The sequence below is a fragment of the Ostrea edulis genome, chromosome 9 (genome assembly GCF_947568905.1).
Source record: "Ostrea edulis chromosome 9, xbOstEdul1.1, whole genome shotgun sequence".
NCBI classification, from domain to species: Eukaryota; Metazoa; Mollusca; class Bivalvia; order Ostreida; family Ostreidae; genus Ostrea; species Ostrea edulis.
Window position 1 is genome coordinate 59,750,722 of NC_079172.1, and position 18,817 is coordinate 59,769,538.

The window sequence follows — 18,817 nt, forward strand, 5'->3', positions numbered from 1 at the left end:
CGTTAGCTTGTTCTCTGTCGATAACCGCAATACAAGAATTTTTAATATCTCGTACAGTCATTTTGTTAGTTTAATGGTGTTCGACAATATCTTAATTTTTAGGACAGATAAAATAGTTCTTGTTAAAGGTGCACTCACCTCATCTCGCTAAAAGGTGCACTCACCTCATCTCGCTAAAAGGTGCACTCACCTCATCTTGTTAAAAGTTCACTCACCTCATCTTGTTAAAGGTGCACTCACCTCATCTTTGCAATCAGTTCTGTTTGCTTTAACTTGTTCCATTCTTTGCAATCCGTAGTTAGGACCTGCGTTATAAAGATGAAATGATTATATCTAGAATTTGATTCTTCATTAAAACGTTTTGATTGTCATGTTTTAGACAATTGTAAAGTGAACGTCTTCGACAACCCCCCCCCCCTTTCCACTTAAACTTGAAAAGTGATGCTACGTGTATGTGCCTCATTAAACATTTTAGCAATTTAATCCGAATTTAACGTCAAGATGCAAAATATCATTGTTGTGAAAACATTTTAATTGAAGCGAAACAATATTTTCTGTCGAAAATATGAGTGAGGATATTTTTTGTATTCAGATTATTAATTCACGCTAATAATGAATAACAGAAATGTATACTTCGTGCACAGGGGAACAAGGGATGACACGAAAATAGGATACAGGTTGTAATGAAACTAACTTCCAGCTTTCGGAAACTTGCGGGGGTGTTTATATTTAGACGAAAAATTCTAAAAAAAAAAAAAAAAAAAAAAAAAAAAAATTACGCAAATAACGGTATTTAAAACGGGATTTGTTATTTTTTTTTTTTTTTTTTTTTTTTTGTAATATTTTATTTCAGCCTGATTTTAAATGCAGTGTACAACACTCCAGTCCAAAAAACTCATTAATTCGAACATAAAAGGATTGGACTACGTTACTTTCATTGCAGGAGTTATCTTTTCCTGTGCGTGATCGACGACAACGCAGACAGCTTGAATTATTTTCGTTTATAAAACTCATTAAATTAAATATGAAAGGATCGGACTACGTTGGACTTGTATTACGAGATGTTTAACGCCCTTTGGATAGGAAAATTCGATCTGTTTCTTAAAACTAAGGTGATTTTGAGATTTGTTTACAACCGGTATCCTATTTTCATGTCATCCCTTGTTAGATATTTATATATAGATTGAGAACAAAATGGATAAGAAGCCCCTGTGCTTCGTGTATTGTATTTTGGTTTCATATTTCTATATATTATTTGACACAAAATTAAACTTTCGAAATATAAAAAAGTATAAGAACATATAAAGAGGGAAAATATCTGTTAAAAGTCTTCTCAAAATCTACAGGGTACAAGCTGTCAAATATATATATATATGCGAATAGCCTTCTGCTACAAATAGTCAGTCTTGTTAAAACCATTCTACTTAACCCACATGGCTAAGGCTGCACAAAATAACAGGTTTCCAAATTTCTTTTGAAAACCCCCGAGAATAGATTTCGTCGGATTAATATGCAGTATCCTCGTATACCCCATGGATGCATGGTGGGCTGGGATAAGAATCCAAACATTACACAAAGAATTACAAAAGAATTTAAAAATATATCCACGAGAACCACAATGGAACAGATTTTCATGCAGTGTAAATTCAAGTTCTTTTCAAACCTGGGCCAGGTCACAATGGGAGGTAGGACAAGGAGGTAGTGTTTCAATGCCTTTATCATTTAAAAGACATATTCAGTGCCGGTGTTATATAAAAACCAAATACATCTAGAGAGAGCAGAAATAGGTGTACTAAAATTGTAAAATTTCGTAACCTAGGGATAGATTCCAAATCCATGGCTGGGGCAATATAATTACATATATACTATTAATGTCCGGGGCAATATAATTATATACTATTAATGTCCGGGGCACTATGATTATATACCATTAATGTCCGGGGCAATATAATTATATACTATTAATGTCCGGGACAATATAATTATATACTATTAATGTCCGTGGCAATATAATTATATACTATTAATGTCCGGGGCAATATAATTATATACTATTAATGTCCGGGGCAATATAATTACGGGTATATACTATCAATGTCCGTTACATTCGATAAACTTCATCTATAATTTTACTTATGCTAGATAAAATTGTAAATTTCGGGATCCCTGTAGTAAGGGATCTAACTCTAGGGCGGGTCCAAAATAGTTATGTTAATATAGCATTACATTATGTAAAATCTGCCATCACTATGGCTCTTTTGGGGGTATTGTGTTTAAGAGGCTGTCTACGATAGAACCATGCAAAATCAAAAAATTATTATGGAAGGTGTTGTCAAATTTTCAGAGCTTTTTATGATATTTCAAAAGTATTTTACTAGTTATATCATATTTTGTGGCAAAATCGATGAGTACCCCCCGAACTAACACCTAATGGGCCGTTCTATTTTTAGCACAATATACACATCAATTTCATGCATAAATGGGGTAATTTCAGCAAGTCATTAAAATATCAAAAGCAGAAAAATCACATATAATTTCAGTTCCGCATAGTCTATTCGAACGGTATCTTTGAATTGGTGAACATAACTTTAAAATTCATTCTCCAGATTTAAGTCGTGTAGTGTTTGAACTAGTAAGTTTATGTAACTTTCAAATTAAATGCTATTTTTAGTGAGTCATAAAACCCCAAGAAACGCTTAAAATAAATAGTTTCATGGTTTAAAACACAGATTTATGCAGAAATTATCACTACTAAATGGGAATTTGGTTGCAAATAAATAGAAAGTAATTTCTTTGGGGTATAAAATTCGGAAATTTTATCAAAAAATTATCTCCCTTTGTGGAACTCTCATGGGAAGAAGGTAGGGAAGAATGATTCATAAGGCAGATGACAACAACATGGAATGGGTGGAAAGTGATGGAAGATAAATTTATAGCCTTGGTGAAAATTTCAAGGAAAGAGGGAGTTTATTTACATCAGGATTGCAAGAAGTATACTTCAGCACAGTTGAGATTTTTAAATGTCCATCAGAAATTGTGTGAATTCCAGAATCATTGTTCACTGCACTGCACGGCTGATGTGCATCAACTATGAATATGATCTAGACTTAACAGACATCATCATGCCTATGCCAGTCATAGACATTGACATTGAATAAAGAACAACATGTTGTCACCCATTACATGACAAATCTAACTCAGATGTGAAAGGGGGGGGGGGGGTGACTCCGTGACTCCAAAGCCGATAGATCTGCCACATTGCTCAAGCTGCCATTGATTCTGGTAAGTTAACTTTTTTTTATCTTCCTGCACTAACAGATACTGAAATATGCACTTGTGCATAAATACTCATGGATGAAATTTTTAAAATTTTACTTCTATTTGAAATTTTTAAGATATCAATTTCCTCAATGCACAATTTTCTAGATTAAAATACTGTTACAACATATTTAGGAAATACAATGAAATTTTAATATATGTGTTTGGTGTTTGCAGACAAGGCAATACATTGAGAAACACAAAAGTTGGGTCCAGATTAAGACAGATGTAAAGAAAGAGTTGAAAGGTATGATGCAAACAAATGTCTGAATAAAATCCAATAGGAATTTAAGTAACACCTTCTAGGTTAACAACTAACATATATACACATGTAAGTTGATAGAATTATAGATGGAAACTGAATTAAGTCAAACAAATAAAGTACAAATTCAAGTCCAGGATTTTTCTGGAGAATGACTTATGTAAGAGCAATTTATATTGTAGTTTTTAGACATTTTTTAACTTTTAAAGAAAATGATAATAGAAATGATTGAAGGGAGGGGGTGTGCATTAATATTAATGTAACTGTAGTTTCACTACTAGCTTGTTTTTGTTTTTTGTTTGTTCTATAAACAGAAAATGTATTTAGCAGTGCATATTGGAATCAAGATAATTTTAAAAATCAGTTTTGGAATAAAATCAAATGACATTAAATATTTATGTATGAGTTTATGGAGATATTTGTGAGATCTGTGATTAATGAATTGAAAATCAGATAGAAGTAAGATTTTATTAATGATTCTGTTATTTACATTGTATCATGTTTATTGCACACTTAATATAAATGTAGGTTTAGGTAATGTGGAATGCTTCTAATCACTTTGAAACTTTCCTATGATTTCGATAAATAGAATTTTGTTTGATGTAAGACAACAAGTTCACATTATAGATGTAGCATATACCATATGTATATGTAGTATTGTATAAATATCTATGTATACAAATAAAAAAAATAAACTTAAGAGTATATAAGATATTTGTTTTAATTAAAACCTTGCCTATAGTCAAGAGCCCTACAGTGAACAGGCCAAATTAAAGAATATGTGTGGTTCCGGTTACCCGACCGTCCCTAGTTTTTGCCCCCGACCCTAAACATTTTTTTGATCATTTCCAAAATCAGTTACCGTATTTTGCCGAATATAATGCACACCTTTTTTCAAGATTGCATAGTATATACCACAATATATATAGGCTTTTGACCCGTTTTCCTTCAGCCAATATATAGATACCACTAAAATGTTAACTGTAAACACTTATTACAGGTCATCTAACATTAGACAGAAAGTGACTTAGAACTAAAGAGTGCTTACATAAACAATAGTGCAAATTTCAGGTTGTTTGAATATAATAAGCGATCACCCTCCTTATTTTTGAAAAAGTTGAATAGATTTAAAAACTTGGAAGGGCTTGAAAACAGTACTCTAGTTGAAATATCATTTCCTACGTTCATACTCAAAAACATAATTTTGGCAATTGCACCGATTTTTTCCCCCTGTAGAAGTTACTTTTTTTGCTAAAGTTTTTGACCTTGTGACCTTAAATTTGGAATTTGACTCAAATTTTAAAACTGGGTGAATGATAGGCTATCATATTTCATATTAATAATCCTTGTAACAAGACCTCTCTTTTCGTATCAAATTTTTTTTACCTTGTTTATTGTTCTTTGTTGCCATTAGTGTTTCACATTTTGTGTTACTTTGAGTTTTATGCTTCAGGCAAGCTATGTTTAAGCAACTTAACCCCGTGGTTAGACAACCTACCCCTTGTTTAGACAACTTGACCCATGAAATATTGTTTTTTATGTGAACACTAGAAAATAAAACACCATCTATAAATCAATTAATTGTCAAGTTTTTAATTTTATTACATCACAAAGAGTATATCAGTGCATACTCATTTGAGATAGAAAATTCTCACAATGAAATGAAAATCTTTATCTCGATCTCTAAATTCAAATTTAATGATTAAAAGAGGTGTATATGCATATTATTGTGTAATAAAAACTGAACAAATTGCAAGGAGGATTTTAATACCAAAAGATGAGTTGCTGAAATTGTAATTTATGGTTAAACGTGGCCATAAAACTAAAAACTTTTCTGGTTATTTAACGTTCAAAACACGTGTGATGCTAATATGTCTGGGTTTTCTATATGACCGGGTGGGGGGGGGGGAGTGTCCTGAGAAGAGGCAAACTCATGCAATAATAAGAATTGTTTTGTTATTTTGCAGATGTGTTCTGAAGTAAGACAGCCATACCCCTGCTTTCCAAGGAACCAAACAATTACTTTCCTTGTATTGACATGGTGAAAAATGGGGAGTGTCCAGAAAATGACGAAGACCTCCAGAATGTCATCAGTGATATTGTTGCAATTGAATGTAGCCAATTATTATCCAATATATATTATCTATGACTGAACTCATAAGTGGTTAAGGAAAATGTTTTAATTTTTTATTCAGGTTATTTAATCCTTTAGGTTGAAATAAATATCTACTGCTTGGAGGTTATTTTACATCTCTCAGGATTTTCTAGATGTCAGATTTCCTAAAACTCACACTTTTGTTTCATTTTTTTTTTTTTTTTGAATAAATGTACAGAAAAATTGAATATTCTTCTATGGGATATTTTTGCCAATAGTTTCAGTTGAAAGTTGCAACAACAACAAAAACAAAAACAAAACAAAATAAACAAAAAAAAAGAAAAGAATTGCAATGATTAAATCTGTATGTTTATAATGAATGTGTCTTTCATGATCTTGTATGTGACGTTCATGAATTTTTGACATTACCTGACTTACAGTGGAATATCACCCCCCCCCCCCCCCCCCCCCCCCCCATCCTTTATGGCTTTACTTACAATAAAACTAAATGATCATGTATATGCAGAGTGAATTTAAAACATGAGAGATATATCATATGTTGTAATTGCCTGCTGAATTTGATAGAAAGCAAAAACGCTTTGAATACACGATTCTTGTATATGACTACAATAAATGTACTATTTATTGGTGGAAGGTAATGGTGGAAGATTTTTTTCAAAATAACCCCTCTCCCTTCAATATTGGGTCAAAGTACAACAAACAATTATTTTCACCCTTCATTAATGCTCATGCATGACATGTGCAATGATATTATTACGTTATCTGAAGATTTTAACTCTACACAACCAACATTATTACCCCACCCCCTTTTTTTCTTGCATAAACCCCCCCCCCCCCCCCAATATACCACTAAATTTCATTTGCAACCAAATTCCCTTTAACATATATTAGAAATTGATAGGTTCTACACATGTATCAAATATGATGTCTATTGAAGCGTTTCTTGGGTAACTATACCTGTTTCAGTGCAAATAGGTGAAATTAGGTAAAATTTCAGCATTTCTCTCATTTTAAAACTTTGATATTTTATTGCACTGTGTATTAAATTTGATTGTTTATGTGTTATTAATTCCTATCTGTCTCTGCAATATCATGAAATATGTATCATTAAATTGCAAAACATGGGTTTTGCATTAAACCAAAAAGAAGAGTACATTGTCTGATTTTTTTTAATAGATCTAAATATAGAAATGGGGAAAACCAAGTGTTTCTCGTTTCCATGGTTACCGATCAAGTGGAATGAAAATAATTATTTTTACGTTCAAGTTATGTTATCTAAAGCATATATACCAAGTTTCATGAAATTCCGACACATGTCCATCAATAGCCATTTGCATGGTTCTATCGTAGACAGACTCTTAAGAAAAAATTATGTTGTAGAATACTTTTGACTATTGAAATTTAGCTTAGATATGCAGAGCATGAATATCATTATAGACTATATAGTGTTTGGAGCTAGAGATATCTTTAACTATTACTCGGTGACCAATAAGGCTTGTGGGCCTGTTGATTTTAATAAGGCTTGTGGGCCTGTTGATTTTTAGTCAAGTGGTTCTTGAAAACCAGATTATTTAAACCATCCACTATATCCCCATTTAGAAATCTGAAAAATGTGATCATTTACATCATCTATATTGAATCCCTTTTATCCAAGGATAAATTAGTTATTGTTGGGCATTGGTTTTGTAGAAGAAATTGAACATGTGAAAAATCAATAAGCTTATCCACGAACGTTTTTGACAACTCTAGTATATCTAAAAGTCGCGGGTTCAAATCCCGCTTGTTCCTAGGTCACGTGAAACCTGAGCCCAAACATAGATGGATACTGCTCCCTCACTAAACGTTCGGTATGTGAGAGTAGTGGGTCTTCATACCGCAGTACCATGTGACTGCAGGGATTGAGACGATCACTCTCCCAAGAACAATTATATTGTAGTAATCCCTGAATAATTTCTCAGATAAAAGTAAAAAACTTTATATTCAGCCATTTCTCAGCTACATAATCCACAAACTGTACATGAATTTGGCTTTAAGCACCCCCATTGACCAAATATTTTCAACTCATGATATAGCACATCTTGGGTGGGGGGGGGGGGGGGGTCAATTGAGCAAAGAATACATCACATTTCCGAACTCACTTATCAAAACGCTTTAAAATTGTTTTATTAATGGCTAGTACAACGAAAACACAGACATTGGTGATTTGAGTGCGAAATATCTCAGTGTTTTTCAACATGCAAAGCAATCTAGAATAATAATTGAAATTACTTCATTCAAATAGCTTGTTAATTCACCAACCTATAGTGAACAGCCAGTATTCTTTGTTCCCGTCTCTTGTTGAGTTGCAACTCTGTGAAAAGGAAATTAGCATGGATATTATTAACATTGTAAATGCAGTTTTAAAATAAACGGATAGGTAATGTATAAATGTAACTCAATGCAGACAAAATACATTAAGTGATCAAGCTGGGATTCAACATTTCAATACCAGCTTAACACGTGACATCGCTGAGTGAACGGGCCGATATTCGAATCGTCAAACTCGGCGGCAGCTTCACCTGATAAACCACTGAATGATTGGGTTAGTAATCGAATTATCGACCTTTCGGTGCTAGCTTCACCTATTACACAACCAAATTATTGAACTGGGAATCGAATTGTCGATCTTTCAGTGTCACCTCAACGAATTGAATCACCTAATAATCGAGCTGGAATTAATATAAACTGACTGCTTGGTGCCAAAATAACCCGTGATTCGCATCGTCGACCTATTGAGATCAAATTAACCATCGTGGTGGTTTTCACTGTTCTCTCCAACAATTTGATAAAAGGCACAACTTTTTATAAACTATATAAAAGGTGTGAAGACGAATTAGGCAGTGATTTGAATTCGAGTATTCCACGTATCCCCTGTTTTTAAATGCTCCTTAATGGCGTTTTTAAGCGTGTCTGTATAATGAGAACGATTCTATTTGAGGATTTTCACACATTTAGAAATGTCACCTGCTTTAGCTGAAGTGCGACAAATTTGACCGCAGCAGTGTGGGTTCTTTATTGTGCCAAAGCCTACCGTGATTTCCATTTTTAAAGTCATATTCTAAAGATCCTTGACTTTCACTATTATTTCGGAGAAGAAATAAGTTTGACACGGCGCTAGGATTCAGACAACTCGTTACTGCGAGTGGTTAAAACATAGCTTGGAACATGTTACGTATAAGTTTAGCTCTTATTGATGATAGCGAGTGTATAAAACATAGCTTGGTACATGTTACGTATAAGTTAAGATCTTACTGGTGATAGCGAGTGGATAAAACATAGCTTGGTACATGCTACGTATAAGTTTAGCTCTTATTGATGATAGCGAGTGGTTAAAACATAGCTTGGAACATGTTACGTATAAGTTAAGCTCTTATTGATGATAGAGAGTGGTTAAAACATAGCTTGGTACATGTTATGTATAAGTTAAGCTCTTATTGATGATAGCGAGTGGTTAAAACATAGCTTGGTACATGTTACGTATAAGTTTAGCTCTTATTGATGATAGCGAGTGGTTAAAACATAACTTGGTACATGTTACGTATAAGTTTAGCTCTTATTGATGATAGCGAGTGGTTAAAACATAGCTTGGTACATGTTACGTATAAGTTTAGCTCTTATTGATGATAGCGAGTGGTTAAAACATAGCTTGGTACATGTTACGTATAAGTTAAGATCTTACTGATGATAGCGAGTGGTTAAAACATAGCTTGCTACATGTTACGTATAAGTTAAGATATTATTGATGATAGCGAGTGGTTAAAACATAGCTTGGTACATGTTACGTATAAGTTAAGATCTTATTGATGATAGCGAGTGGTTAAAACATAGCTTGGTACATGTTACGTATAAGTTTAGCTCTTATTGATGATAGCGAGTGGTTAAAACATAGCTTGGTACATGTTACGTATAAGTTAAGATCTTATTGATGATAGCGAGTGGTTAAAACATAGCTTGGTACATGTTACGTATAAGTTAAGATCTTATTGATGATAGCGAGTGGTTAAAACATAGCTTGGTACATGTTACGTATAAGTTAAGATATTATTGATGATAGCGAGTAGTTAAAACATAGCTTGGTACATGTTACATATAAGTTAAGATCTTATTGATGATAGCGAGTGGTTAAAACATAGCTTGGTACATGTTACGTATAAGTTTAGCTCTTATTGATGATAGCGAGTGGTTAAAACATAGCTTGGTACATGTTACGTATAAGTTAAGATCTTATTGATGATAGCGAGTGGTTAAAACATAGCTTGGTACATGTTACGTATAAGTTTAGCTCTTATTGATGATAGCGAGTGGTTAAAACATAGCTTGGTACATGTTACGTATAAGTTAAGATCTTATTGATGATAGCGAGTGGTTAAAACATAGCTTGGTACATGTTACGTATAAGTTTAGCTCTTATTGATAATAGGATTGGGGTAACAGGAGGAGTAGAGTAAAATATGTTATTTAATAGTCACAGTTTTGAATATTAGTTTCAGAAAAAATACAAATATGAAATAAGCTATATTGAGGCTGAACACTGACAAATAAAACATTGTTACAGGCGTTTCAACAGTTTTGTTTAAAGTCTGCATTTCGCAAATTATATGGCCGTTATGACGATCTAGTTTGCCAACACAACGTGTCAATGGGTCAAATGCTGCCCTACATGTTTCATATTAATTGCTAGACCGTTCTTTACCCAGATTTTGACTACAAATCACTCCGTATACCTGAACAAAATATAGGGCTCTCGGCGATTATGATCTGTGAAGATGGGATAGGTACTCCTCACAGGCACTTAATCTCACCTTTGGTGTGTTCAGGGGTCCACATTTGCCTTACTCTTAATTTTGTATTCTTTATAAGAGTTATGAGATTGATCAAAGTTCGTTATCTTCAACTTCTCACAGTCAATACCAGTCAAAAGCTAGATGTATGGAATGCATAACTTCAGTGGTAGGATCTAGTTCAATAGTAGGATCTAATCCAGAAGTCTCGTTTAGTAAGATCTAGGTCAGTAGGGTCTATTTCAGTAGCGAATCTAGTTCAATAGGAGATATAGTTCAATAAAAGATCTAGTTCAATAAGAGATATAGTTCAATAAGAGATTTAGTTCAGTTGTAGGATATAATTCAGTTGGATGATCTAGCTCAGTAGGGGGTCTAGTTCAGTAGGAGATCTAGCTCAGTGGGGGTATAGTTCGGAGGATCCATTTCAGTAAGATTTTGTTCAGAAGGATCTAGTATGAGAAATGTATGAGGTTCATTAAGAGGATGTAGTTCACTACCAGTAGGGGTATCTAGTTCAAAAGATTGTAGTGCAATAGTGGGATTTAGTTAAGTAGGGTGATCTTGTTCAGTAGGATGTAGTTCAGTAAAATCTAGTTCAGTAGGATCTGGTTTAGTAGGATCTACTTCAATTGGATCTAGTTTAGTAGGGATCTAGTTCTGGAATGGGATCTAGTTCAGTAGAGGGTGAAGTTCAGTAAGGATCTACTTCAATTGGATTTAGTTCAGGAGGAAGATCTACTTCAGTGGGGAATCTAGTTCATTAGGGATCTAGTTCTGGAATGGGATCTAGTTCAGTAGGATCTAGTTCTGGAATGGGATCTAGTTCAGTAGGGATCTAGTTCTGGAATGGGATCTAGTTCAGTAGAGGGTGTAGTTCAGTAAGGATCTACTTCAATTGGATTTAGTTCAGGAGGAAAATCTACTTCAGTGGGGGATCTAGTTCAGTAGGGATCTAGTTCTGGAATGGGATCTAGTTCAGTAGGGATCTAGTTCTGGAATGGGATCTAGTTCAGTAGGGATCTAGTTCTGGAATGGGATCTAGTTCAGTAGGGATCTAGTTCTGGAATGGGATCTAGTTCAGTAGAGGGTGTAGTTCAGTAAGGATCTACTTCAATTGGATTTAGTTCAGGAGGAAAATCTACTTCAGTGGGGGATCTAGTTCAGTAGGGATCTAGTTCTGGAATGGGATCTAGTTCAGTAGGGATCTAGTTCTGGAATGGGATCTAGTTCAGTAGGGATCTAGTTCTGGAATGGGATCTAGTTCAGTAGGGATCTAGTTCTGGAATGGGATCTAGTTCAGTAGGGATCTAGTTCTGGAATGGGATCTAGTTCAGTAGAGGGTGTAGTTCAGTAGGATCTAGTTCAGTAGAGGGTGTAGTTCAGTAAGGATCTAGTTCAGTAGAATCTAGTGCAGTAAGATCTAGTTTATTAGAAGGATCTAGTCCAGTAAGTAATAGTTCAGTAGAATGTAGTTCAGTAGGAGAATCTAGTTCAGTAGGATCTAGTGCAGTAGGATCTACTTTAGTAGGATCTAATTTATTAGAAGGATCTAGTCCAGTAGATAGTAGTTCAGTAGAAGGTAGCTCAGTAGGAGAATCTAGTTCAGTAGGATCTTGTTCAGCAAGAGGATCTAGTTCAATAGTGGGATCTAGTTCAGAAGGGGGATTTAGTTCAATAGGATGTAATGCAGTAGGAATATATAGTTCAGTAGGATCTAATTCAGTGGTAGAAAATATATTTTAACAGACTCTGATTTAAAAGGGTAATCTAGTTCAGTACAATTTAGTTCAGTAGGATCTATTTCAGTAGCATCCTAGTTCATTAGGGCATCTAGATTAGTCGAGGATCTAGTTCAGTTGGAGGATCTAGTTCGGTAAGAGGATCTAGTTCAGCAAGGGGTGTGGTTCAGTAGAATCTAGTTCAGCAGGGGGTGTGGTTCAGTAGGATCTAGTTTAGCAGAACCTAGTTTACTAGCATCTAATGCAGTAGAAGGATATAGTTTAGTAGGATCTTGTTTGATAAAAGGATCTAATTCAATAGAGGGATCTAGTTCAGTAGGATTTTGTTCAATAAGATCTAGTTCACTAAGGGAATCTAGTTCAATGTGATATCTATTTCATTATGATCTAGTTCAGCAGCATATATTTTAGTAGGTTGGTGTAGTTCAGTAGGATTTACTTCAGTAGGATCTAGCTCAGTAATATGATCTTGTTGAGTAAAATCTAGTTCAGTAGGATTTAGTTCAATAGGATTTAGTTCAGTGGGATTTACTTCAGTAGGGGGTCTAGTTCAGTGGAGGGTCTAGTTCAGTAGGATGATCGAGTTCAGTAGGTGAAACTATTTCAGTATGATTTAGCTCATTAAAAGGATCTACGTCAGGAAGAGGACCTCGGGAATTTGCCGGTTTTCATGAAGATTCTCAGCGAACAAACTTTGATATCGACATCCATAATAATAAATCACAGGGGTAGCATGTATCAACCTGCTTGTGCTTAAATGTTAGAAAAATTTTATGTGTACAAAAGTGGACACTTCATTCAAAATGGGTTGATAATGATGGTAAAATCTTGGAGGACCTGGTTTCTGAACATGGAAACATTAGATGTTGTAATGAAATAAAAGGAGTGCTTGGTACTAATAGCTTTTTAGATTATTTTCAAGTGATATCACAAATACCTTCAAAAGTCAAAAGAGATATCATTGTATTGAAAGACAGTAGAAATGATCAAAATAATGAACATATTGAAATACGTATTGTACAACAATTGTTGTCAACATGTAATGCTAAATTTTATATAAAATTTTGAAAGGAAAGGAATTTATAGCCCCAACCTCTACAAAGGATCAATGGGGAACCTTTACTGGATGAGCCCATTTCAGAAAAAGACTGGCATTTTCATTTTGTAAATGCGTCATTATGTACAAAAGAGACAAAAATAATTTACTTTCAATACCGAATACTGATGAATTACTACCAACTCCTTTCTAAACAAATTTTAAATTTCAGACAATAATTTATATATATGGTGTGTCCAGGGGTCTGTGTTTGCCCAACTATCTATCTTGTATTGCTTATAGGAGTTATGAGATTGATCACTGTTCGTTATCTTCACCTTGCATACATTTTGTAATTGTGAAGCAGAAACAATAATGGGCACTTTCTTTTATTATGTATGTCAACTTATTCTGGAATGATTTCGAGCAATGGTGAAAATAATCATAAAATTTCAGGAAGAATAGTTTTGCTTGGTAATACAGACTGTTTAGAAAATTTTCTTTTATTGGTTTCAGAAACGTTTATACATTATTCCAGATCACAAGGAATCATGTCAACATTTTCTGAGGCAGTGAATTTATTTAAGTACGACCAAAAAATGGAAGAATATTGTGAAAATATGTTTCAATGTAAAGCCAAAATACTTAGTAAATGGTAAATATACGATATTGTGTATAACAAGTGATGAAAAACCAAAGCAATATTGGCTATATTTGTTAGTATTATTTTTAGTATCAATTTGTTGATATGTATACATACATGTATTTTCAATACCTTTAAATCATGCTTAGCTGTCAAATACTAATTATGTAGAAAGTGTTTTTGTATGGAAGATTGAGTGTGATATCATGTATGTAGATGTTATCATGAATGTCTTGAAATAAAGAATTATAAAAAAAACTTTGATATCCAAGAGTTTCTTATAATATTTTCATTTTCGCTCGCATTAATAAAATTTACCGTAGTAAATCTGGAGTTTTCGCCTGCATCTGCCAATATTTACAATATGTACATGAGATGATTTTGTTCTTGTTTTATGTATGTAAAGTAGAGAGGAATGCCCATTGATTTAAACAGTGTGATATAATGTGATATAACGTTTAATTTTATACATAACGTTTTGTGGTCGTCCAGTTGTGGGTTGTTTGTTGTTTTTTGTTTTTTGTTGTTTTTTTTTTTTGTTTGTTAATTGATGTGGCAACATGTGCCTATCAAGAAAAAAATGTTGATTATGATTTTACCAAAATAATTTGTCAGCTTACATGTACCTAGATTAATTTGTAATATTATCTAATGCTATGATATTTTACCTGTTGGTTCTTCACATAGGGTCGTAGGGCTGATAATATAGGGGAAAGAAAGGGTTGATATTTACATTTCATGTTTTGGCAGCCATAATACTTTACTCGGATCGTAACTTCTGGTTTAGTGACACCTAAGCTATATGTGTGAAGTTTAGAATATTCGATTAGGTTATAGATTATACTTCCTTACAGAAGTTATTCAATAGCTTAAGGCTATATAATTATTTACATCTATTATGAAATAGTTCTTATATTCAATCAAAGTTGATGGAGCTACATTTGTTTACTTTATCGTCTGTATCTACAATATTTATACACCATGTTGTCATATACTTAACGTAAAGCACAGAGGTATTTCCTAAACATTAAGAACCTAATTCAATTTGTCTAATTCAGTTTATCGATGTGTATTATTTACAGCTGCTATTAATACAATGTTTAGATAATTACGATATTGTACGGTGGTTTGAGTGACAAAAGTAGTTCCAAATGGAAACTTGTGTGGGAACTCAGCTTCCCGTACAAGTCGCTGATTGGCTGATAGCTCGTACGGCACATTTTCATTGGATAGTAAGAGGCATGTAACATAGAATAAAAGGTTATATAAGGAAGCTCGGTACTACGCTAAGACATATTTCAACTACTGTAGTTGTTGACCGGGAAACTTTAAATTGTCTGTGATCAATGAGAAGGCGAGCCACATATTATTGAAGATTATTTATCAAAGTGGAGATTAAATAGATGAATTTAATTTGAAATAATGCTGGAGATTCAGAAACAGAGCCATCCCCTCAGGTAGTTTACATCTGATGTCAGAAGTGGGATGCTAAAGATCTTAGCATCCTGATACGAACCCTTGTGCCGTCCAGTGTGGTAGAGTAACATCATTTTAGAAGTTTAACAACGCCATCTTCTTTTAAACCCTTATTAGTTAAGAGTAAAAAGATGTCTGAGTCTGTTGATCATGAAGTCAAGATATGCGTTCCTAAATTGGTAGCCGTACATGAGGGTGGTGAGGATGACGCGTTTTTCAATAATCAGATGAATGGTGATGGGCAGACATAGATTGAGTTTATGTCCTTTTCTACCAAGATAAATGAGGGATGTCAAACTCCAGGAAGGCCTATCCACTCTAGTTTGAACCCCCGTTGTTAATTTCACGGTGAAGCCAGAGTCGGGAAGAATACACATCTCATTTCGAGGACTGTACAGAGCTAGGTAGATCGACAGAAAAAGAAAAAATGTACTTTTCCTTGCCACGAGCTTGCGAGACCAAGCCAGTACTTTTTACATGAGTCTTGCTGTATCAGAACGTAGGTCCTATGACACCCTTATTGACAATTTCAGTAGGATATTTGGGAATTCAAGGCACCAGAATAAATGGCTGTCTAAACTAGAGACGCGGGGAAAACTGCCAGTTGAGGGTGCTGCTGCCTTGGGAGACGACATCCGCCAGATGGCCTAGCCTAGCAAGTCTATTGTAACCTTAACGATACAGCACAGGGACGTTTTAGCTCTAAACCTTATATACAAAGTAATATCAGTGGAAATGAAGTGTAGATGCATTGTCAAACTGTCTCTGATGCTGCAGATGTAATTGATCGGTATAAAGCTTTTCTAGGTGAGAACTCTGATAAAAAGAAACATCAAACATGGGCAGCCAAATCAGTTGATGAGAGGTTAGATATCATGGATCACAAACAAACACTTGGTATAGCACCATGCAGTCAAATAACTGATCAAAGTGAACTTCTCAAGGAAATCAGTGCCAGGTTGGAACGACTAGAAAGGAGTCGTAAGACGGTATCCAACCATTTATGCTACAACTGTAACTCTTGGGTCCCTTGCCTGTCTCTACAAAAGGAAATAGATACATACTTGTCATGACTGATTGTTTTACTAAATGGACAGAGGCTACAGCTATTCCTGATCAAGACACTTACACCATTATCATTCCATTTGTAAATGAGATTGTCTGTAGATTTGGAACCCAAATACATTCAGATCAAGGCAGAAATTTCGAGTCGAAAGCTTTTAAAGAGATATGCTAGATCTTTCACATTGACAAAACCCGAACCAGTAATATGAGACCGCAAGCCAATGGTAGTGTCAAAAGGTTCAACCGTACACTAGTTACCATGCTGCAATGCACTGTGAACATGACCAGAAGACCTGAGATAAGTATCTTCCCCAAGTTATGATGACTCATCTCGAGTCTGTCCACTCCAGTACAGGTAATGGTCCTAACCCCATGATCTTAGAGAGGAATACCACACTCCCATTGGAAGCAGTTGTTGGTAAACCTTCACATCCAACATATGATGATGTAGAACCAGATGAATATATTGAGAAGCTTCAAAAGACATTAAGAGATGTTCATGATCTGGCCAGGAAAAATCTGGAAATTAAAATGCATACTACAATTAACGTTATTATGACATCAAAGCTAAGAAGCAGCAGCTGGAGAGAGAAAAGTTGGGGTCTGCCAGAAGCTGACTTCCAAGTGGAAGGGTCCTTACCTTGTTACCAAAAGGATTGATGATGTGAAATAGCTTGGACAGAGAACTCTCAGGAAACCTCCAAATTCTATCATGTGGATAGACTTTTACCTTATAGAGGAAAAACCCTCCCAAATTGGTTTCAGAAAGTTTTGAATAAACCATATATGTTTCTGATGGTGTTGTTCCTTGTTTTTTATTTCACTGGGAATAACCTAGTCACTATTTTGATATTGGCGAAATTTTGAGGAGGTTGGAATAAACAGCTGACCTAATCACCCAGTGCTTGTTGTTGGGGGTGGTGAACAAGTCGTTTATAAGACTGTATTATAGACGTGGACCTACTACTTGGTACACATCACATTTATAAGTGGTGTCTTGTCAAACCAGTCTCAAATAGATGTCTCATATGTACCGGTACAGATGTAGTTCTAGACATATTTAGATGATAAATGTTATTATTTCTTGTTTAGTTAGAGCAACATCAACAGCAACTAATTATTATCTGATCAGAGGTCATATATTATAGTAAATTTTGAAAAACCTGGTAGCCTTAGACGTCTGAAGATGTAGACTTTCAAGATAGATGTAGCAATAAATCCATACCATTTTTACATGAAGAGTAATTCTTTACAGAGTACCATGATGACAGATTGTTGGATTTGTGGGCTAAGGTTTGGATCTAACAGGGATTTGAAAAACCACATGATGTCTTCTCATAGAACAATGAAAGTTATATGTCCATGGTGCCCAGATGAGAGGACATATAAAAGAGTAACCCACTCAAGAAGCCATGTTAAGACAGCACATCCTAACCAACTAGCCAAATACCCTTCTGACCTGATTTCTGAAAACAATGGCACCTGGTTCAGCCTGAACCCAGAGGGATATGGGCGACTTGCAAATGGGACAGAGTGGGGAAGCACACCTACCACCCATGCATGAGTTCTGGTTTTGGAATGGCTTCCCAGAACCCGATGAACCACTCGAAGAAAAGATGACTGGCAGAGGGGCTGGGATAACTTGAAGAAGGCTACAACATGCCTACACCCAGAAACCGTCACAAGAGAAGCTTCTTTCCAACCTGATTATGACGATGAAGGCCTCAACACCATTATGTGTAGTGCATGCTACACACCAACTGCCCCTGGAATAGAAGAACTGTAAGTCCTACATGTTTTATTAAGGCAGCGAAAAAATTTGGATATACATTGAACAGGATAGCGCCAGATCTTCAAGATAAACATCGGGGATGCCATTCTGTCTGATGTCTAGGCCATTGCTAGCCTATCTAGAAAAATGTCGATCCAGAAAACAAATGAGGCCCCATATAACGACAAAATTAGAATGATGTGCGTCACTTCCTCCACCATCAAGTCGAGGCTGACTAAATTTACAGGTATCGAGTCAAACTACGTGTACACGGAATCGGTGTATGTCTGCTGAGCGGGAAACTTTGAATTGACTGTGATCACTGAGAAGCCACATAATATTATTATGTAAACATGATATACATACTGCAGTTAGAAATCTCCTACCACACTGGACGACCAAAGACAACTTTCTAAAGATTCAGCTTTATTTATTAAGATATTGTAATGGGGCTACACATTCTGAAGATTCAGCTTTACTTATTAAGATATTGTAATGGGACTACACATTCTTGTACAGTTGTGTTTACATGTATTTATCTATACTTGTATTGTTTACAGGTGAATTA

The 18,817-nt window shown here is 34.8% G+C and overlaps 1 protein-coding gene and 1 long non-coding RNA gene across 2 annotated transcripts in view; one reads left to right on the forward strand and one right to left on the reverse strand.

The window, feature by feature from the left end:
• LOC125658272 (uncharacterized) overlaps nucleotides 1–18,817 on the reverse strand; it is a 72,664-nt gene that overhangs the window by 19,209 nt on the left and 34,638 nt on the right. Inside the window, exons 10-11 of the mRNA XM_048889492.2 lie at nucleotides 7,995–8,046; nucleotides 241–305 (exon numbers count right to left, since the gene is read on the reverse strand). Of these exons, the coding sequence (XP_048745449.2) occupies nucleotides 241–305; nucleotides 7,995–8,046 (117 nt within the window). The remainder of the gene's footprint in view (nucleotides 1–240; nucleotides 306–7,994; nucleotides 8,047–18,817) is intronic.
• On the forward strand, nucleotides 2,383–6,143 carry LOC130050241 (uncharacterized). The gene is made up of 2 exons (XR_008798678.1): nucleotides 2,383–3,565; nucleotides 5,548–6,143. It is a non-coding gene; the product is annotated as an uncharacterized LOC130050241 (long non-coding RNA).